At 41.0% G+C, this 22,981-nt stretch overlaps 1 protein-coding gene and 1 long non-coding RNA gene across 6 annotated transcripts in view; one reads left to right on the forward strand and one right to left on the reverse strand.

Annotated features, from left to right (window-relative positions):
• The window catches only part of TMEM161B (transmembrane protein 161B), a 36,869-nt gene extending 33,957 nt beyond the window's left edge, over positions 1–2,912 (reverse strand). For 2 of the 5 annotated variants that reach the window (XM_054651518.2, XM_077171889.1), the window contains exon 1: positions 2,785–2,912. In XM_054651518.2, the coding sequence (XP_054507493.1) occupies positions 2,785–2,787 (3 nt within the window). In that variant the 5' untranslated portion in view covers positions 2,788–2,912. Of the gene's footprint in view, positions 1–1,143; positions 1,270–2,523; positions 2,672–2,784 lie in introns of those variants that run through there. The other 3 variants (XM_054651514.2, XM_077171887.1, XM_077171886.1) reach the window with 3 other exon arrangements.
• Positions 2,913–3,135: 223 nt separating this feature from the next.
• Positions 3,136–22,981, forward strand: part of LOC129132447 (uncharacterized) — a 78,062-nt gene continuing 58,216 nt past the window's right edge. Inside the window, exon 1 of the long non-coding RNA XR_013180088.1 lies at positions 3,136–3,257. This is a non-coding gene — a long non-coding RNA (uncharacterized LOC129132447). The remainder of the gene's footprint in view (positions 3,258–22,981) is intronic.

The raw sequence follows: 22,981 nt of genomic DNA on the forward strand, positions 1-22,981 counted from the left end.
TGACCAAGGCTTCCCTGAATTAGAATTTTCACACACCTACCACCGTTTACAAAAAAGTTGCTTAAAGGGGCATAAAGAATATACAAGGTGTTCAATAATATCACCTAACTGCTCACCCTCACAGAGTCTTTCATACCCAAAGGTAACTTCTGTCTTGACCAGTGTCTTTCCACAGAGACAAAGAAGAACCATAAACTGCTGCGTGGAAGGACTCAGATGTGCGCGACTCCCTTTGAAACAAGGTGATTTGTTTGAAACCAAACAGTTTTAGTCAGTGAACAGCATTTTACCTGACAGTCTTGCTTCATTTACCACTCTGAGGCTTTACATTTTTCATTTACACTGAGGCTCTCTAAGTACAAGATTACAGAACTAGTGGTCATTAGGCAAACCACGTTATTCTACAGAAATCTTATGGACAGAACAAGGGCATTTATAAAAATGCAAATTTATCATTATTACTGAAGAAGCAATACAGAATACCTGTTGCAGTGAACACCAATATATACAGAATATATTATTAAATTACAACTAAAACTAGTTCAGAGAAATTATGTACTACAGAGGGAAAAGAAGGTTATACTCCATTATTACTTTTCCAAGATTTTCAAAATTTAGTTTGCCCAGTATTTCCACAAATAAGACAAGCAGAAACTACTGTTCCCATCTCTAAAAGATTGGCTTTTTAAAGAACAGGCTCTGTCATTACAGGAATTATTCCAAGTATGAAAAGTGAGAAGACTTTAATGCCTCTTCTGAACAGTCTAAAACACCATGGTCTTACAAAGTGTTAAGACACTTGCGCAGAGCTTGAAGTCATGGCCTAACTGGCATTGCAACTGCACAGAAGAGTCCTGACAGTCCCAGCCTGGCAGGTGTTGATGTTTATAACCTGATTTCTAAGCTCTTGGTACAAAAGAAACTGATCTATGTTTCATTCTCCTGTTGCTTTGGAACTGGAAAATACAGCTTCCAAACAGCACAGAAGTAGACTACCATCTTTTGCCTTCGCTTATGTCATGGAATTACACACAAAGATTATTTGCCCACACTGCAAGCACACAGTAAAGAAAACTGGACCTGATCTTTCAACCCCATTAGGCAACACAAGCAAGCACTCAATTACTTTAAATAAGGACCTACACTGAAAGGAAAAACTTTTTTGCTTGCAATTTTCCAAATGTAGCTTCCCATACTAGACCACAGCACTCATGGACTCCTACAAATGAGAGGAGCATCTCAAGACCTTTTGAATAAGTATTCTAACCCCTGCAGAAAAGAGAAAAAAAAAAAGAAAAAAGGAAAAGACTTCATGAGAAAAAAATACAATTTCTTTCATATACAAGAATTTACACTATAAAAACTACTTTAGTGGAACAACATGATTAAACTTCTAAGTAGGAGAACAGCTAAAAGGCAAATTTTATCAAAAATATACTTGTAAAGTACATTTCTTAAGACTTAGATCAATGAACAAACACTGGTGCCATAGCTAAAATGACATATTGACACTTACATTCATATAGTCATATGGAAGAGCAATATATTAATGGCACATACAAAATGCATTTTTATACCTGCAGACTCTGTTCCTTGTATCTTAAATATAAATACATTCAAGGCTAAGTAAATCAATTCCAGTGTTTTAAATGCTAAGACCTAAATACAAAATTCAGCATACCTCTATAAAGATATATCTTTATATAATTTAGTATTCATTAAATACTTAGCCTGCTCTATTGAAGCACCATATATCCAACAAGGCTACATCGTTAGTAGGAATTAGACCAAACTTCATTCTACTGTGTTACAAGGTCATTTATTGTGCACTACATTTAGCCCAATAAATTGTAGCTGTGCTGAAATACTTGCTGCAAAAAAGCAATTTGAGGTGGGACTCTTTTCATGAGATCCTCTCCAGCCCCAACTGTACTGTGATTCTACAACACTCATGTGCTGCCATAGTACACATGGCTGCTGTGACATGATCCAGGGCACAAAGAGTGAACTTGTGGCAATGAACAACAAAGCACCTGGCAAAGGTTTCTGGATATATTGAAGATCACATACACGCTCTGTTTACAGAGGATTTAAGAAGACCCGACAAGATAGTTATACTCATAGAATCAAATGCCTGAAAAGAACTTAGGATCATCAAGACCAAATGTCAACCCAGCACTGCCACTGTAATCCCTGAACCTCTAAAACACATCACCGAGCACCAGGTTCAAACGTTTCTAAAACACTTCCATGGATCGTGACTCCACCACCTCGTTGGGCAACTTATTCCAATGCCTGACCACTCAAACAATGAATTTTCTTTTTACTAGTATGTGTAGAAATTTGTATTTCCAATCTCTTAGCTTGAGGCCATTTCCCTGCATCTCACTGCAGGCAGGGTAGAAGAGACCAGCCCCCACCCCACTACGACCTCTGTCAGGTAGTTATAGAGGGAAAAGAATCTTGTGTATTTATACAGACACATCCTAACCCCATTACAGAGCACTAAGTGCAATGGCTCACTCTACTTCCCAACGGAAAAGCAGCAGAGAGGGAAACAACCACTGGGCAGTGGAACCGTATCAGCATTAGACCGCGGAAGGCCGCAGACGCCTCGGTGTTCTGTTCACGAGCGCCAACTGCAACGCTCGATGGTGTCACTCCGCTGCCTCCCTGCCCCCGACGCACTCAAACCCCCGAGCTGTCCCAACAGTCAGGGACCGGGGCCTGCAACAGCTTAGCCCCAATTCAAGGGAGGCGAGCGGACCCAGCCGCCCCGCTCACCATGGTGCCCGCCTCGGCGCCGCCAGCCGCCGCTGCCGTCCAGCTCGGCCCCACTCCCGGCACATAAATCCGCCCGCTCGCCGCTCCCGGCCAGTGCACCCCGAGGTCACACCGGGATCCCGCCGCGCACAAGGCCCGCCAGAGCTGTCCGACCAGCTGCCTGCGCGGGCGAGGCTCCAGAGCGCTGAGACGGCGCCGCGACGGACAGTCCCGGCCTCACCGCTCCACCCCCGCCGGCCAGAGAGAAGCGGAGAACGTAGAGACGCCTGCCACGGCGCACGGCCCGCGGGCCCCTTGGCGACAGCCCTGTCAGGCGTCGCGGGGCCAGCCTGTTCCGGGCAGGGCACCGCCGCGACCCCAACCACGTGACGCGGGAGGTCGCCCCGAGCGCGGAATTTCTCCAACTCCCGACCCCCCGCGTGAGGCACGGCACCGCTGGAGCACCGGGAGAGGAGCGGGCGGAGCGGAGAGAGGTCTGACACGGGGGCAGCGTGAACGGAGCCCGGCGGAGGAGTGGGGGGAAGCAGGGAGTGCGCATGCGCCGAGGTCACGTCGCCCTCTCCCGTGCCGGCGCTGCGCATGCGCAATGGTGCGGCGTGAGGGCGGAAGGGTGGGTGGGCCTGTACGCGGTCGTGGCTGCGGTTAGCGGTACCCAAGGGAGGCTCTCCGAGGAACGAGGCAGAGTCGCTTGGCCCGAGGGAAATAGGTGTTCTCCTTGCAGAATACTCAGTGCTGCGCACTACCTGGATCTGTCCGAAAGGGATACACCTGGATAGTCCGTCCCAAAACAGCCATGGGGAACAGTCGCGTTGCTCAACAGTTTTGTCGAAAATCGTGCGGTTTTAAATGCGTCGCTGTGGTCCCTTATGCATGAGTTAGAAACAAATAGGAGCATTCTACTTAAATAGATAAATAGTATTTCTGTAGAAAATACTTAACGTCTGTTCGTATTTTGTCAAGCTTTATCTGCCTCCTGAGGAACCTAGGAGGGTAATTCATAGAATCACAGGATGGTTTGAGCTGGAAGGATCTGTATGGATAATCTCATTCCAAGCCTGTACCATGTCAGGGACACCTTTCATCAGAGCAGGTTGCTTAGAGTCCTGTCCAGCCTAGCCTTCCAGGGTTGGAGTGTCCATCCAGTTTCCCTCACCACCCTCACAGTAAGGAACTTCTTAACATCTAATCTAAATCCCTCCACTTTCAGTTTAAAACTTCTTGTCCTGGTCCTGTCACTAACTGCCTGTGTAAAAATTCATTATTGCTCTTAAAACGCCATCTTTAGGTTAAAGGGCTCTAAGGTCTCCCAGGAGCTTTTTCTTCTCTAGACTGATGGTTGCCAACTTTCTCAGCATGTCTCTTTTGCACAGGTGCTCCAGTCCTGTGATGACCTTTGCAGACCTCATCTGGACTCACTCCAGGAGGTTCCTGCCTTTCTTGTGCTGAGGACCCCAGAGCTGGACATAAAACCCCAGGTGGAGGTCTCAGGAGGTCAGAACAGACCTCCTCATCCTTCAATCCTCCTCCTCCTTCCATCTGCTGACCAGGCTGGTTAGTATGCAGCTTGGGACATGGTTGTCTTTCTATGCTCCACATGCAACTGGTAGGCTCATGTCCAGCTTTTTGTCCACCAGAACCTTGAAAGAAGGATCTCTGCAGGGCTGCTCACAGTGAATCTAAATCTTGCTCCACACACAAATCCCTAGGAAAAGCTAATGTAGTGAAGTCTCAACAACTATCAGGAAGTTACAAACTCTCTAATTCTGACATTTTTAATTCTTCCTTTGAATTATGTTGCGGCTAAAAAAAACACCAAAAAACACTCAAAATCACATTTCTAAAACAGTAGAACAAATAGATTGCAAAGAAAATAGTCTCTGATACTAGAGATTATACTGCCAAAGGCAAGATGATTCTGACCTATTCAAACCATTTAATTTTAGTCAACAAGTAGGTCTTTGGCCTCCCAATTTATTAATGCTTATTTGGTCACATTAATGGCAAATGTTGCATGTCAAGAAAATAACAAATTCTAAAGGCATTTGTTCTACTCCATGTGTTTCTTGCATGCAGAATACTAAAGAAAATCAATAAGCTCTTTAAAAGGCAAAGTTACAACAAAAAGCTATCAATCTTATTGCAGAGATGGTAAGAGATGAGATGCATTTGGAGACCAACTGATTTGAGGCATGTTTACTTGTGGAGGTAAGAGTCTCGAAAGTGTTTTAAAGAAAATTCTTAATCTGGAACTCTTTGGCATAAGATATCATCTCTGATACAAATTGGTGGCATTTTACGAAAAATAATCAAAATTAGAAGTGAGCAGAACTGTTTAATTAACTGAAACAAGAATTAGTCAGCTTGAACTCTAGCAATCACAATTTCAGAGCTCTAGTATTTTAATTCTAGTGTTGTTTGAATTTGTATTTCACACAAAGACAAGGCCAAAGTTGTTCTAATCACTATGGAAAAATGCATTTTTGGATGGATGTATATGAGCTGAGTGGACCTTTGCAGCAGTGAGGTAAAGAAAACTTCCCCATGCGATACTGCCAAACACCACTACTGGTACAAACATGACCTGACCTGTGAAGTTACTCTCTTGAGCCCTCTTATCTCAAAGAGTGAGTAAGTTTTAAGAAAAGCATTAAAGGAGACAGGTTTTTACTGCCTGTGCCAGCTGAATACAAGGCAGTCTTAAGTTGGATGTATATGCCCCATTATTCAGAATATATGAAAGTACATATTTTTAATACATTGGTTCGCACAGCTAAGCTATGCACACAATATTAATGTATGCATGCACCTCTATATGCATAGAAAACTTAATGCTCTCTAAATGTGCTGTTTCAAATGGAACACAACATAAAACAGACAAATCAAATATATCACTGCTAAAACTAGGCACTCCTCATTTTATCTACTGTGTGACATTTAAGTCATTACTGTTCTGTTCAATTAACTTGAAATATGCTTTCTGATAGCACTTTTTGTTCCCCTAAAAATCATATTACTGAGCAAGTGCCTTCTTGCTGAGCAGTTCATCAGTGCTAAAAGGTGCGTTGTGATTTGATTTAACCACTATTAAAAGTGGATAAAACTACTTGTTAAAAGAATTTAAAAATACATGTCTCTGATGGTAGTATTTCCTTTTAAAAAGCACAGAGAGGTTTTGATGCATTTTTCTCTGTATTGTATCTTGAGGCTTCATGGACATTGTTTTAATATACAGTAAAGTATCTGAAAAACAAAGTCATAACAGCATAATCAGAACATAACTCTATCAGCAATGGGCTGGTACATACTGCAGTGTCCCAAGTGGCATTTGTGTGTAAAAAATCTTGTCCTGAGTCAACGGGCTACAAATCAGCAAAGCATTCGAGATGTGTAATGCAAAAAAAAAGGGGAAGTTCTTTGGTATGTTGGTATTAGAGCCAGCAGTAGATGATGATGAGTGGACTGCAATCTGCAGTGCAGCTGGGGAAAAGATCTTGTGCTTGTGTGCAGGAGCTGGACCACTGAAGGTCCTGCAGGTCAGAACAAGAATTTTAAAATTAATATTCTGCTTCTCAGAGAAGCAGAGTAGTGGGCAGAGTAACTATGGTAAGGTGGAGCCTTGGAAGCAAGCTAGCAATCTGTCAGGAACATTCTTTAAGGTGCTACAAGCCTTTACTCTGTCTCAGTTCCTTGGGCATTAGGAAGTATATCCCAAGCACTTGTAAGTATTACAAACATGTCAAACAAACAAACAAACAAACAAAATACTGACTAGAAGAATATTCTCCTTCTACAGATCAGAACATAAAGGCAGCATTTGTAAGACTCAGGACTAGGAATTCTCCAGCCCCTCTTGATGCTCTGGTCACATCCCTCTCATTCTTCACAAGAATGATGATTTGTGCAGCTCTAAACCATAGCAGAGGCCCCAGATAGACCGACCATGAGTGGGTAGTGATCAGGTAATTACTTATGCTAGTCCCATGCTGTCAAAGGGGAGATGAGGGTCAGCATGCAAGTTCTGCGCCCCCTCCCAGTCCCTCTGACCTCAAGGTCAGTGATGAATTTTTTACTTTCCTATGCTTTCAGGGAAGGGAACAGGTGAGGCTTAGTCAGCTTTGTACAGAGGGCTGCATGCACAGAAAACCAAGCAGCCCCTCATTTTTATCTGTTGTTTCTGTCTACTTTTCAATGCATAAACAAATCATATGTGCAATCCTTTCTTCAGAAGAATCCCCAAAAGACTAGCATTGGAAAATCTGTAACACAGTCAGCCCTGAAGAAGTTAGCTGTTGTTATAGTGCAAAGCACTACTACTGTCTAATAAATGAGAGTTAATAAAATGAAGTGGTAAACCAACATGTGAGTTATGAAGATCATCCTTCTCTAATAGGTGTTATCTAGTGTCCCATAGATGCTCAATATGTGTTGTTTGTATCGAATAATAAAGTCTTGTGTTGTGTCAGTAGCATTAACTGGAAATGGTGCTCTGTGATCATAGAATAAAAGCTATCAAGGAGTTTTGTTGCCTGTACTTAGTTCTCTCTCCTTTTTTTCCTTACTCTTCTCTGTGCTTCCTGTCAGAATGGTATTTATAGGAGCAATTCTTCATTTAGTTTAAAAAAAAAGCTTAAAAACATCTTGATACAGATGAAGACATAGGGATGTTAGTGTAATAGGCCAAGTTAATCCCCATTGTAAATCCATTTTTTCAACGCAGGGTAAATCTGTGTCAAAAATGTCCAAAAAAAATTTAGTCAAGATGTAAAGCTCAAATTAAAAAGTGCAACAGAACAATGCATCTGTTGAGTGTTTCAAGTGTGTCTTTGTATGCTTTATTGTGATTCCAACATAGCTCTGTGGTAAAAATGTTAAGAACTCTTCTATTCTTCTGTAATTTGAAGTGTCACATTCTTCTGTAATATGAAGGCAGAGTTACCATTAGATCTCTGGTATGCAAAGGAGAGATCAATTAATTTTATAAACTGGCTTTGGACAAATGATGCTGAAACAATCAGTGTTTTGGTGTTAACAGGAGTTACACAGTTTTGAATGACAGGATTCTTAAATTTTGGGACATATTGAAAACAGCTGAATGTTTTCAATTGTGCCCTACTGTTTCTCTGAGATTAAAGGGAATAATAAATTAAAAATTGAAAGATATTTATCTTTAAAAAAATTACTCTGTCAAACTCTGCTATACTGCTCTAAAGTGATTCTCTAAAAGCCAAAATACTGTGGGGAACAGGAAGGCTAAAACATACTTAAAGTAAACATGTTTTTATGTCCTTTAACATTTTGGTCTATTTGCTAAGGAATTCTGGTAGTTTTAATCATTCTATATTTGCATGTGAGTTTGCATGTGATAATATCATAGTTATTTCACCTGGTTACTTTAGGCCTTGTTGTCCAGTTCCTACCTAAATGCCCCGAAACATACTAGCTTCTTACAAGTCTGATGAAATTGTGAACCCTGGGTATTGTCAAGGAGTGTGTTAGTTTTGCATTACTTGATTTTTTGGTAAGGAGGGAAGAAGCAGGAGGCAGGAGATGCTCTGGTCATCGGAGCTGAGATTCTTCTACAAGCCATGATGAGGACTAATACAACAAATTGTTTCCCTGTAATTCATGAAGTGCATGCATGGATGCAGAGACCCACTCGCTGCCTTTGGGAAAAGGTGTTCACACTGGAGCGCATGGATCTGGAGCGCATGGATGCTGAAAAGCTGTATTCTAGTAGGAAACTCAGAGAGAAGATAGAGAAGGAGAACCCTTGCTTCCAAACTCATCCTTAAAAACTTACAACAAATCATCCTTAAGAAACTACACCCCATGAACTAAAATGACCCACGCCATGTACTTAAAGAAGACTATTTTGCCCATGGGAGACACTCACATTACAGCCAGTTGGAGAGGACTGCTACTCCTAAATATTAGAACCATGTTGGAGAAGTCCATGGAAAGGACCCTATGAGGAGACTCTTCTCCTTAGGTGAACTGAAGAAAGATTCTAGAAGTGACAAACTGACTAAACCCCCATGTTTTGTCTCCCTCCACTATCAGTGGGAAGGAAAGTAGGGCTGGGGAGGTGGGGGGGAGGCATTCTAATGGTTTATTTTAGCTCTCATTATCCTTTTATTATTTTAATACATTTTTCTTTATACCTATTAGTTTTGAGTCGATTTTGTCCTTAAAGTGTTTTCTCCTAATCCTTATCTCACCCCATGAGCCTTTTGGTTTTTCTTTCCCCCTCCTCTGCTCAACTAGAGGAGGATGAGTGAATGTTTTTTTGTTGGTCCCTAGCTTCTAGCCAGTGTCAAACCCCAACAAGGGGAGACCCTTATTACTGCTACAAGCAGAGAGAGTGCTACAGTGTGAACTCTCCCTTATTAAAATTTATGTCTAAATGCAGACAAAGCATCAGCTGGCCCACGTATCTTATTCAGACAGGAGCAAATCCAAGCACAAGAAACAGATACAAAGCAGATGAGGGCTCGTTAGCTCCACTGCTAATATGACATTTATACTCAATTGAGTTTGAGCCTCTTGTTCAGTAGCACCCTGGACAAGAAAGTTGACTGTTTCAAAGTATTTCTGACAACTTATGCACTCTCTTTAATGCAATAATCTCAATATTAATAATAATCTTCACAATTGTTATACAGGTGGAACCTGGCCGTGCAGATATTCAGAAGTACAGAGAAAGACAGCATAAATAAATATATATATATATACACATGTGTGTGTGTGTGTGTGTGTGTGTGCACTTGTCTATAAATATACATACATTTGAAAGGTCTTTAGATATATGTATATATGTGTGTACACATATCTAATGTGTGTTTGTGTATGAATATGCGAGTCTATATTCTATGAATATCAGTGCTTAAAAAAACTTGGTAAAATGGTATTGTGTCATTCTCAATTAACACTCTCAGAATAGTCCTCAATCGAGGACTTCATAGTTAGACTCCAGTGAACACTGGTGAATTTAATATTTTAAAACTCAGCAACAAGGAGACCAAAAAATACATTTATCAAAATATATTTATCTACCTATGGAGCAAATATTGGACTTCAGGCAGAGGGACAATATCATGCAAGTCCTTCCCTTCCCTTCCCTTCCCTTCCCTTCCCTTCCCTTCCCTTCCCTTCCCTTCCCTTCCCTTCCCTTCCCTTCCCTTCCCTTCCCTTCCCTTCCCTTCCCTTCCCTTCCCTTCCCTTCCCTTCCCTTCCCTTCCCTTCCCTGAACCTTCCCTTCCCTTCCCTGAACCTTCCCTTCCCTGAACCTTCCCTTCCCTGAACCTTCCCTGAACCTTCCCTGAACCTTCCCTGAACCTTCCCTGAACCTTCCCTGAACCTTCCCTTCCCTGAACCTTCCCTTCCCTGAACCTTCCCAGAACTTTCCCTTCCCGGAACTTTCTCTTCTCTGAACTTTCCTGGAACCTTCCCAGAACCTTCCCGGAACCTTCCCTTCCTGGAACTGTCCCTTTCCTTCCCTTTCCTTTTTCCTTTCATTTTTCCTTTCTTTTCTGAACCTTTCATTTCCTTTCTGAACCTTTCCTTTCCTTTCCAAACCTTTCCTTTCTGAACCCTTCCCCTTACCTTTCCTCTTTCCTTTTTCTGTTTTTTCTGAGTGGATGCCTGAACAGGGGTTATTATTCTGAACCACTACAGTCATTAATTATCTGTGTTCTCTGATTTGTTAATAATAATTAGCACTTCAACGTGCTTTGTATTCAACAAAAAGCCGATGAAACAAAACACAGGCTTAATTAGTGTTGTGATTCTATTTTACATTTTAGGCCTTTTCCTTTTTTTCCTTTTTTTTTTTTTCCTTTGGAAGGGAAAAGTTTTCTAATTTTCAGAAAGTTTTCAAACTAATTTAAACTGACTACGTTCAGACTACTACTAAAAGTTAGTCACTAACTTGCCAATACCAGCTTAATCAATTACATCTGGAGCAGCTAATGCGGAACTGAACAGTATGCATGTTAATGACTGTTGCTGACGGCATTTATTTCATTGACAAATTGCTTTACACTCTTATTTTCAGGTTTCTGATGGCCAAGTTGTGAATATTCAAATTGTAACTTTCCTTCTAAAAAAATCTAACCAGGTAGGAACATCATAATACTCATTTATGAAATCTAAATTACAATAAGCAGATTTTTTGGGGGGGTTTGACATTTTATTTTTGAGCCTACATCTTTAAACTACACATTATTTTAAGTACAAAGATAAGAATTGCATTAAATATTTATTTTGTTGCAATATAAGCAACATTAACAAGTATCAAATCTCTTAAACTTTCCACAGTGACAATGTGAACATTTAAAACAGTAATCAGTTTTTTTTCAGTAAATATTAGCCAGAACAAAGTTAATTTAGGGGAGGGTTCATCCAGGAGATTTCCAGGAGCACTTGTTTTAGTGTTCCTGAATGGCATACCTGCACATTACTTTGCAGGCAAATTGATCTTGTTTACAATAGTAATATTTTGTCTACATATTTGCTTTGTGCAAATACATTTCCACAAAGGGCCACAGAATGCAAGAATTATTAGATGTAATTTCCAATTTCCTTGTAACCACTAGACAGTGACTGCCTGAAGTGGCAAAGGGGAATACTTTTGCTGCATATGGACCAATTAATTTTTTTTTTTTTTTTTGCACATCAAGTACTATCTTTGTGGTCAAACAAGGTAAAAGCAAATACAACAACAAAATAAAAGAAAGGCTCTGTGGAAAAGAACCACAGAGTAAAAGTGCAATATGACACAAGATGGCTGCCTTTTCATTTTTTGTCCATGATTATAGAGCACTTTCTATAAGAAACTTAATGGAAAATGTCCATTAACAAATAACCTAGAGGAACTGCAGCTACATCCCCCTAACACTCTTGCAAAGAGTAACAAAATATATTAAACATATTAAGCTTATATACACACACAGTGGAACATCACACAGGTTTGTCTGGAGGAACATCTGCACTTGAGTCATCACACTGATATCAACAAGTTTGGGTGCATGAGGAGGACAGAAAGACACAGATGAATATGAATAATATAAAAGAAATCTCTTCACAGATGAATAACATAGAAGAAATCCCTTAAATATAATAGGCAAAATTAGCATAGATTTATCCAACAGTGACACCATTTTAGCAGATGATTAATATTTATATATATATGTACGACTAATACATATATAGTGTGTTAAAAAGATCTTTAGGGAGGGTTCTCAAATTTGCATAGAAAATACAACTTTGTATGAGTGTATTAACTCCTCTGCTCTTGGTTGAAAAGTTATGGAAACAATATGAAGGTAATGTTCAACATTGGATCATGAACTTGCTAAAAAAGACCACACAGTCTTACAAAACATTAGATCAAGTCCAGCAACAATTTTGTGGACAAAAGTAAGGTTTCTTAAAAACTGTAAATAGTTTGGTTTTTAGTCTATTCAGCAAAAATTGGTAGGTTACAAGGTTACTCAGTGGGCTGAGACTGCAGATGAAGAACAAAGCGAATGGTTCAGTTTCAATAGGAAATATAATAAAAACCCCTTTATCTAAAAGCCATCAGGGACAAGCACTAAATACAAGTTAACAAGCAGGAACTGATAAGATAACATATGTGAGGTCAGAAGTCAAATGCCAGTCAAAAGCTTTTAGCCTCTTGGGTTATAAACAAGAATAGATAAAACACAGATAGATACTTATTGGATTTTAAAGGAATCTGATAATCGTGAGAATATCAGATAATCGTGAATAACTCAATGATTTATGTAATTGGGACTTACAGAATAGGAACTTCATCATTAATATAAAATGCAAAGCTTCTGGTCTGTAATTCTCCTGGGTTTTCGTCTTTTTCTTCTTTTAATTCACTTTTCTCTCTCTTGTTAATCCATACAATCCAAAGCAGACAGGCAATCAAAACAATAATAATTGTCTTAAAACAGGTGCATATTTTGTCAATAAGATAATTGATCTGTGCAATCCAAGGTTTGTCTGAGCATTCAATAGGCTAAATATTTACAGTCAGCATATATAAAAGAACAATAGTCACCCTCCCCATTGGGGTGTTAATACCAATGGAGTTCTGTTTTGTTGATTTTCTTTGAGTCCACTAAAATAAAAAGCAATCTCATTTCACATTAAAGGGATGTCTCTTTAAAGAGATGACAACAAGAAAAAAAATCAACCAGCATCTGATATTAAAAGAAATCTAGTTTTATATGCATAAATGTTTCATGTGGATTCACAAAAACTTTAATTACACTTCTAATATATCCAGGGAATAGTAACTTCTCCTCTATGTACTACTTCATGTAGTTTAAATCTTCAAATTCTGTTTATTGCCTGTATTTTTGTCCAAAAGTAATTCTGAAGGTATCGCTAAAAAAAAACCAAATAAAATGTAATATTCACCATCCAAGAAAGAAACAAGGATTGACGGAAGGCCTTTCTAGGCCTACTTACTGTTTCTTTAAACAGAGTTCACAATTCACTAGGCAAACACTGTGGATTTAAAATGCTTAAAAATATTTATCAGAAGAATTTTATCACCAGATTTAAATGATACCTGGAGCACATTCACCTTTATTGACAATCTCTGTTCCAAATGTCCATTTGTTCCACAAGAGATCACAAAGCAAAACAACAAGGACTAACTGTTTTGATTCAGTCAATGTTTAGTAAAAAAACCCAAGCAACCCTAATCAGCATATTGATTGCATTGTCAACCAACAAATCTGAGCATTGCATGCCATTAAAAGCTCATAAAATTTTCTGTTCTACAATGGGAGCTTTAGCTTTTGAGCTGCATACTTTTTGCTCCAAATTATTGCTTAATCCATACTTTTTTCACTTCCTGACTGTCCCCCTTGTCCCCCCCCCCCCCCCCCCCCCCCCACATCATAGGCAGAAATTTCAATACCTAGATACATGAAAGCAAGGTAAATAGAGCTCAGATTTTTATTTCTTTTCTGAATTCAAGCTGTTTGGGTGTCACGAGTGATCAAGAGTGAAACTACTTTGCTAGATTCTCACTCTGAGCAGTTTAACTTCAGTGAAGCATCTCTCTTCCAAGGACAGGAATGGTAGGTGATTAAGGTATGGGAATGCTTGAACAATTTGGTAGGGAGAGAAACACTTAAGACAGCAACATTTTGTCCTTTAAATTGGAAGTGATTGCTTAATGAGAGAGAAAAGCAAAAACTTGTCAAAAACGTCCAAACCCTTTCTATTGTATTAATGTAAACACTGAACAAAATAAAGAAACCCACCCTTTAGGTTACAGAGCACAAAATTTCTTGTCTGTCTCAAATATCAAGGTCTGCAGTTAGGACACTTTGGTAGGGCTCACAGGGGAGTAAAAAGTTTATCTGCCTCCGCCTTGCATACTAAGGAGCACATAATCATTATTAAAATGCAAGCAAATGTCAGCCACTAAATTAAAATGCATCTTTGGATTGCTAATTGTGCTTATTGCAAATTTGGGTCATTTTGCATGAGTGATGACTCTAATGTGGGGCTGAGATTGCCATGTAGCACAGTGAATTCCTGATTCCCTGCACTAATCCTGAACTCAGTGATTGTGTCAGGTGCAGTCCTGTATGCTCCAGGAGCTGGTTCATCTGTATCAATACAAATAAGGCAACTCCTACAATCAAAGCCTCGTGAGTCTAAAGCCTGATTGCTGAGAGCAGGCTTAAGTACTACACAGGCTCACTTTCAAATCATTGCTAACTGGCAAAACAGCTGTAATGTCCCCCTGGTTTCAAAGCCAGCCTTTTGCCAAAAAAGACCAAACCATGCAGGACAAGCATCGTTTTGGGTGCTTAGAAAATTCATATATATATATATATATATATATATATATATATATATATATATATATATGAACTTGAGTGAAAGTCTGCAGTGGCAATAATTAACGTAATATTTGAATACTTATGAGAAATATACTTATCCCCAGCCAGTGATTCCTGGCATAGCCTGCCTCTTTTCTCAAGGACGATCCTCTAGGTGTTGTGGTTTCTCCACCCCTGTTTCCCCCCCCCCCCCCCACCCTGTGCAGTGTCCCTGCCGCCCATCCCAAAGAGGAGCTGTTTTTGTCATGTCTCTCACTCACTCACCTCTTCCTCCTGGCTCTCAAGAAAATCCTAAGGAAACCCCTTACTGAAATCTTCTCTCTGTCTGCTCCCTAGTTTTTAGGACTTCTTCTGTCTGCCTTTCCATTAAGTCGACGAAAGTGGAGAAAAATAATAAGGCAGTGAAGGGGTTATAAAAATCCAAAGGCCACTCCAGGGGATCTGTATCAACATATTTAATACGTGAGCATACCCTATAAATATAATGCACAGAGTACTATAATTGCAAAACAGGAGAAAAAATAGCCTTTCCAGCAAGAGAAACCCCTTGGGCAGGGCAAAGAGGAGACCTGCATCCCAAGTACCCTGCCCAGAAGATAAAAACTCTGTCACAGCCAACATTGGTTCCAGAAAACCAGAGTTTCAGGCAGCAGGAGCTGCACCGCTTTCCTCACTCCAGGCAGAGAGTGGCTACTTGTAATCATCAATTTGAAGGATTATGTTTTTCAACATTCCACTTTATCCAGAGGCTGGTAACATGGCAGCCTGGGTCCTTAGACAAGGCTTCGAGATCACTTTTGGATGGGAAACTGAGCAAAACCAAACAACCTCTATAAAGTATGTGAAAGGAAACACCAGACTTTCCTTTCACACTTCCCTCCACATCTTACCCCTTCTGTTTACTCTGTTCACAGGTCTTAGGAGGCATGGGCAAGGCCAAAAGTGCGACAAGTAAATCCAACCTCAAAATCCTGTATTCCCACAGTGGCTACAACCAGACACCTGGTCCATGCCCACTAGCGCCTCACCCTCTCCCGTCCCCATAACAGAATTAACAGATATTTTCCTAAGAGCAAATCAGAATTTGGCAAATTATGTGTGACAGTCGATTTGCTCACAATATCCACTCTTTCCTAGAGTTATAGATGGATAATGAGATGATTGGCTCTCACAATTAAGGGATGAATATTGTGTGAATATTAAGAAAATCTTTAGTGATGTATAGTTATGTTTATTGTACTTTAGATGTCCTCTGTTCTCCCCATAGTTCCCTTTCCCCCCCACTCCCGTATTGTTGCCATCAAACAGCCTGGGTTGTCTAGGACAGGTAGAAAGAAGGTGTGCACATGTGCCCCTGGCATGGGGCAGTTGGGAATGGAAAAGCTTGTTGCTTACTTTCTTTTAATTTGATTGGAGATCAGGTGTTGCGGCATGGCAACACCCGATCTCCAATCAAATTAAAAGAAAGCAGTCTCCACCGATAAATGGCAAAGAAGAGCTGGCTGACAGACTTTGGGAGAGGCCAGGGCTGGCTGATGCAACCCCCCAGGACTATAAAAGACTAAGCATCCATCTTAAAGATGAGCTAGCCACATGGTAGCCAGCCATAAGGGCAGCTTCCAGGCCTGCTTTTCCTTATGTGGTCATTTTGTTGTATTTTTGTTAAGGTTTAATCAACCCTTTAAATTTTCTAAGTGAGCAGTCGTTTCTCACAAAATGGGGGCTTGTCTGCGAGCATCTGGAAATGTCAGATTGAGGATCACCAGATTTAAACGGTGTTAGAGTGATGGCGAAAGTCACCATTCAGTAGAAATGATGTTCGTGTTACGGCAAGTAGTCACAGCACATGGGGAGGGGAAGGAAACCGCGTAGCTACTCCACTTGGAGGAGCGGGGTGCACAGCACTCAGTGCAGTGAGCTTCTGGTGCACGAGCAGCACAATAACTTCCAGAGCTTACCATCCAAGACACGTGCCTGCCTGCAGTGACTTCGTGGTGGCTGGTGCCAGCGGGGCCGCTGCTTGGGGTAGGCAAGCAGGGTTTCTCAGGATGCTGTGGTGGTTCTCCTGACCCACGGGCATGGAGGAGGCCAGGGGCCAACTCTACATAGAGTCGTATTTGTGGCCACACTTGGTAGGGCGGCTTTCATGAGATCAGGGCATTGGGCGGCTGGCAGTTCCCAGAAGTGGTGGAAAACTGTGGGAAGTGGGGAGGCTGCTGGTGGCAACCATTTTGCCAATTATTTTGTTCTTGCCAAGTGCACAGAGTTTCCAAGCCAGGGACCACGTGGGCCCAGGTGGCCAGTGGTGTGCTGGGGGAGGTGCCTGGCATGGGGATTTTCGGCGCTGCCAGCCAGTTTGGGGTTGGCCACAGCAGTTGAGGGCATTGGAGCCTGGAGTCACGGGTGTGGGGCTGCTGGTGGCGAAGGATGCACTCATGGACCAGGGGAGTTTGGAGGTGTGGGGCCACCAGTGGCAAGAGCTACGGGCACCAAGAGCCTTTGGGCTTGGCGCTGCTGGGGAGTTGGGGCGTTGGAGCCCAGAGCCACCGGTCCATCGGTGCAGGCTGCTGGCGGTGGGGGCTGTGCTCCTGTTGACTGAGAGATAGGGAGGCACAGAGCTGCAGGTGGCGGCGGGTCGCTACTGGGTGTGGCGGGGCATGCAGGGCACTTCATGACAAGGGTTGGGGATGGGCTCAGTTGTGCAAGGACCTTGTGGACACAGAGGTTACTAGCCCAGCAGCGGTGCCACGGGATGCATTCTGTGTGGAAACTGCTGAGAGTCGAAAACACCTGGTTGTGCAGGGGCTTCTCTGTCACCCACCAGTATTGGGCTTAGCTGACCTGGAGCAGGGATGCGTGAAGGTGTGAGAAACGACTGCTCACTTTGAAAATTTAAAAAGGTTTTTTAAACCTTGACAACAAAAGGACTACATAAGGAAAAAGCTGCAGCGCTGGGAACTGCCCCTTGTGCATACCACATGGCTAGCTCATCTTTAAGATGGATGCAAGAGTCTTTTATACCCCTGGGGACTGCATCAGCCAACCCTGGCCTCTCCCAAAGTCTGTCAGCCAGCTCTTCTTTGCTATTTATCGGTGGAGACTGCTTTCTTGTAACTTGATTGGAGATCGGGTGTTGCCATGCCGCATCCCCTAAGCAACAAGCTTTTGCATTCCCAACTGCCCCATGCAAGGGGCACATACGCACTCTTCTCTCTACCTGTCCTAGACAACCCAGGCTGTCTGATGGCAACAATACAGAGTGGGGGGGAAAAGGGAACTTGGGGAAAACAGAGGACATCTAAACTACAATAATATAACTATACATCACTAAAGATTTTCTTAATATTCACACAATATTCATCCTTTAAGTGCGAGAGCCAATCATCTCATTATCCATCTATAAAAAGGAGCAGTACCAGCTCAACAGGGAGGGAGCAGCGACTCAAGGATGCCGCTCCTACCGCTCGGGCAGGGCTGGCCCGGGGGCACCAGGCTGCATGTTCACCAGCATGCAACTGTGCTGCTACAGGTGGATAACAATATTTGCAACTGATGGTCTTTGGTAATTTGGGGTTGGGGGAATGAGACAGGTACATGTAACCAAAATGACACATTAACTTTTGAAACATAAAAAAATAGAGTGACCCACATTTTCTGACTAATTCCCAGTGAGATGACAGAGCAGTAGCTCCATAATTTGCAGTTTTGAAGAATGTGGTATAAAGGCTTTAACCATGTCTAGTCAGATGATACAACAGTGCATGATCATGTCTTTTCAGCAAGGGAGTCTCCCACCAGCAGCAACCTTCTAAATCCATTTGAGGAGATAACAGGTAACTATTCACAACATAACCTGAGAGCTGTATGGCTAACAGCTTTCCAGGACTAGTAAACAGACAGCAAATGAAATAAATTCCTCTCTAAAAGCTACCTTATACTCATCTCCACAAGTCTCTTAGTAGGCTTGGTAGGCTCCTTGCAGCTTGACCCAGCCCCCAATCTCCCTTCTGACTAGTGCTGAAATAGACACTTAGTTTTCCCTGCTTTTTATACTATCAGCTTAGGATTTCTAACTTGTCCCACAGTAAAGGCCACGTATTACTTTTTCACTGGGGGGGAAAAATGGTGGCAGACATTCATGCCATTGTAAACTCATAAAAACTTACCAAGAGCCTGCTCATGATAGGTGACTGTCCTCAAAGAGGTTACCTGAAGGTATCTTGTTAACCAACCTATTTTAATAAGGCTCCACATTTGTACGCTACTTACCTCTCAGAGCCACCTTATATAGGTGATGTTCATAGCAAAAGCTCAGTATGTTCTATTGTGTACTCACACTCCATGACTTATCACAGGCATTACGCTTTAAGAATTGGGATGTCCATTCAGTACAGGCTAAACAAACAAACCAGAGAAACTAAAAAATAGCAATATAGCTAAAAAACCCTCCACAAACCAAAACCAAAAAACCAAAACCACAAATAATGAATATATGAAGATGGCCTAATGTTGAATGTCTCAGTGACACATGCTAAACACCCTAGCTCTAGATAACAATAGCATATTCCATGGTAAGAGTCATTGTTTTGGTCCACACAGGTTATTGAACTGGAGTGAAACATAAACTTGAAGCTAAATTTAAGAAGACAGCTGCCACCCAACCTCTCAGCTAGCAAAAAAAAAAAAAAAAAAAAAAAAAAAAAAAAATCAGCCCTGTACAAGAAAAAAGGAGAAAATACATGCCAGAACATAAAGCTGGTTTAGGTATATATTATAATCTTTAAGATTATAATATTTATAAGTACAGCCACAATCCTTATGTATTCATGGAACTATCTCACTCTTCCAACTGATATTTTCTACTGTTTTGAATTTATCCTACTTGTACACCAAATTTTTATTTGAAATTCAAATAAAAACTGTAAAGTGATCACATAATAACTGTAAAATGATCATAGTTTTAAATGTGCCGATTCTGACCATTAAGTGATAGATACTCTGCTGATAAACAAAGAGCATCAATTCTTGCTATGAAGAAGCAATGTGTCAAATCAGAGCTATGAAATCAATTTCATTTTCCATGATATCCTCATTTTCTGCTTTTCCTTGTACAGACAAATAATGAGTATTTAAAGGAATATGGGATGGTGGAGCTGATTGTGGCATATTTACTCAATGAATATGTACTCGGGTATTGTAATGAACTTGTTTTAAAATATTCGTATTATATAAATGTTAGTTGAAGTTGACACTAAATATTGAATAAACATATCAAAAGGGCAGTACGTCATCTTCACTTCTGTATTGTGTAACATTTGGGCTGCTGTTTGCTCTGGTTGTATACATTTTCTTATGGAAAATTAATTTTTTAAACTTATACCGAAATGATGATTGAGTATGACAGATGAAGAAAGAAGGAGGGAGTATAACAGAGGGAGTTTAGAGACTGAGCCACCCACAAGAGATTATGATAAACTTCCCAGGGCTACTGTTCTATTTGTCTCAATTAATACTATTTAGTTAATAGGTCTCTTTCTCTGGACATTAGAATGGAAAACACAAGGAAGACTGAGGTTTAAACCTATTCCAATTTTTCAGCACAAGGGAAGAATCAGGAACATGCTGTTACTAAATGTCTTGGTTTGGAAAGACAAGAGTCTGCTAAGGGAGGCAGGAGCCTCCCCTGAAATGGAAAATATAGAACCCCTTCCTCCAAATCGTTATAAATTTTAAAAATTAGGGGCTCTCAGGCAAAAATATGAGAGCAGGAATAACAGTTCTTTACTAGGGAAGAAAATAAAAAGATAAAATAATCTAAACAGATAAAATAAACTAAACACTGACAGAGTCAGAACTCAACCTGACGCCCTGTTGGTCAGGGTGTTGGTAGCAGTCCAATTGGAATTGTGGCTGCAGTCCTCCTGGAGTGTCAAGTGTGGTTCTGTTGGAGCAGGGATCCTGTAGAAAAGGATGCAGTCTTCCTCTGAAGATCCAGTGGAAGAGGCAGCTGTTCCTCTGGGAAATCCAGTGGAGAAGCCATGCTGGTGTTCCAGAATCTCAAGATAATATCTGGGTAGGAATGCTTGGCTCTTCCCTCTGGACAGAGCATCTCAAAATGGGATGCTATCGTTCTTATCAGTCATGCAGTGACATTCAGTAGCCTGTTATCTGCAGATGGCTCCCCAGAGGGAGGATTGGTTGTGAAAGAAATAAGGAAAACTGCCCACTTAACAGAAGACAACTGTCATACAAATGGCAAATAGAATACAATTTGCTTAGCAATCCAGGACACTAAAAACCCCAAAAGCTTTCATAATTTTTTTCTTAAGGGCTACATGACAAAGAAGTGTTTCATAAGCATTTGTGCCAACATGACAAAGACTAAAAACAATAGGACTAAAAGGGTTGTGAGAAAGTACCTCAGGTCTATATTTTCTTTATTTCCAAAGATGGTATTCTGTGGGAGACAGCCAAGGATTGGATGAACCTGGAATACCATGGGAGAACACCTCTGTTTAGTTAGGGTGAGAGGCTGGCACAATTCCCCGTAGTTCTTTGCTTGTTAATGCTAATGTATTGTTGTCAATTGACTGCTATTCATCCCCCAGTTCCAGAAAGTTCTGTGTTCCCTGTTCCTCCATTGGCTTTCCCTGAGAGACCCCTCCCACTCTGCTCCCCCATTGGTGTATCCTCTCTCACTCCACCTTAACTCCACCCCTGACTCCCTTCCCCATTGGATAAGTTGCACCCTGTCCCTGCCTACCTTCCACAGTTATATAACCTGGCCCCACCCCTGCTCCTGGCTCTTCACGTCTGATTCCTTTCAGCAGAGGTTGTGTTCCTGCTTGTCCCTATTTCTAGCCTCACCCTCACCTCACCTGGACCCTTGGATTTTCCCTTAATAAACCCTGCTGGATCTGCTATGCAAGAAGTCCTCTCATAGGACCACCATTTTCTCTGGTGAGGCATTGATTACACCATCTGGGCTCGGGTATCTGGTGGGCTGGGGGAGTTGTCAAAGCAGCCTTAAGTGGAGACACTTTAGGTACTGCAGGCACCCAGACAGCACCTGCCTGGGGAAACTACTCTGGCCACCTGCAGTATTCTCCAATTCCCTCCCATTTTTTAGAATATGGCTTTTAAATACATTATTTGCCATACTTTGTATTATTTGCCATACTTTCTAGTACTATTTCATTTTTATCTCAGGGAAAAGAATTCTCTCACACTTAAGAGACCTTAGCCTAAAAACATTTACATTCCTAAAGACACTGTGTACAGGAGTGTGAAATAGAGGATGGGTTTACTGGCCTGAAATACAGCTTACGGGATGTGAGCAGACATTTGAAGAGGGAAGAATTAGTGCCATCTAATTTCCTCCTAATTTAGTATTGACATAATTCTGTCTGCTGCTAGAGGGTTATTGCAGCTGGAGTTCATATTCCTCATATTCTTTTACTAATCCTCAGAATTTATATGGGTGGATTGTATTGAGAATGTTGAAATGCAAGTGTGTGGATCATCAAGTTTCATTACTATAATATTTTTCATTGTCATTTGGGCTTTACAGACTTGTATATAACTGTTGCTACTATTAACAAAACACTTCCAAATTAATGTGCCATTATGAATGCCTCCTTGTTCTGTAGACAGGCTGAATTCAAACAATTTTTGTAGAGAACTCAGTTATGGTAGCTTTTTTTCTTATTTTTCATTCTCCTTATTCTTATTTTTCATTTCTCCTTTTCATTCTCAAATAACCTTGAAACCAGACAACCAAATCAAAATACCGTGAAATATTTACAAAACCCTCCCTAAAGGAGGAAAAAAGCCTAAGATGGTTGCAGTTAATAAATGAGTGTTTTGAAAGTCAAAAAGCTATTAAAGCATTGTCTTAACTCTTCTTTTTTTCCTACAAAGTCTGCAAAGTTTTACTATAGTAGAATTCTAAAAGAATTCTTCACTCCAAGAACAGTTTTGGTCAGAGACCTGCTATTAACCTATAGTCTTCCAACTGTCTTACACTAAGAGTGGATGTAGAAGTACATACTTATCAGGAAATAACACATGGAGCAAAAATTATTTGTCCTGGGCAACTTTTGCAAACAGCAATTTAATAATTTTTGAGTGTCAGATTTAAACTATTTCTCAGCTGGTACACATGGTTGTATTCTTTATGCTGTAACTGAGAAAACACACATTCTTTTTTAAGTATTTTCATGCCACAAAATTGCTGGATTCTTCTCCCCTAGCTGACAACATAATGATCCAATTCTCAGCTTGCTTAGCCTAGAGGAGATGGAAGATGATGGGTGGGGAGG

Source organism: Agelaius phoeniceus, chromosome Z, assembly GCF_051311805.1.
Source record: "Agelaius phoeniceus isolate bAgePho1 chromosome Z, bAgePho1.hap1, whole genome shotgun sequence".
NCBI lineage: Eukaryota > Metazoa > Chordata > Aves > Passeriformes > Icteridae > Agelaius > Agelaius phoeniceus.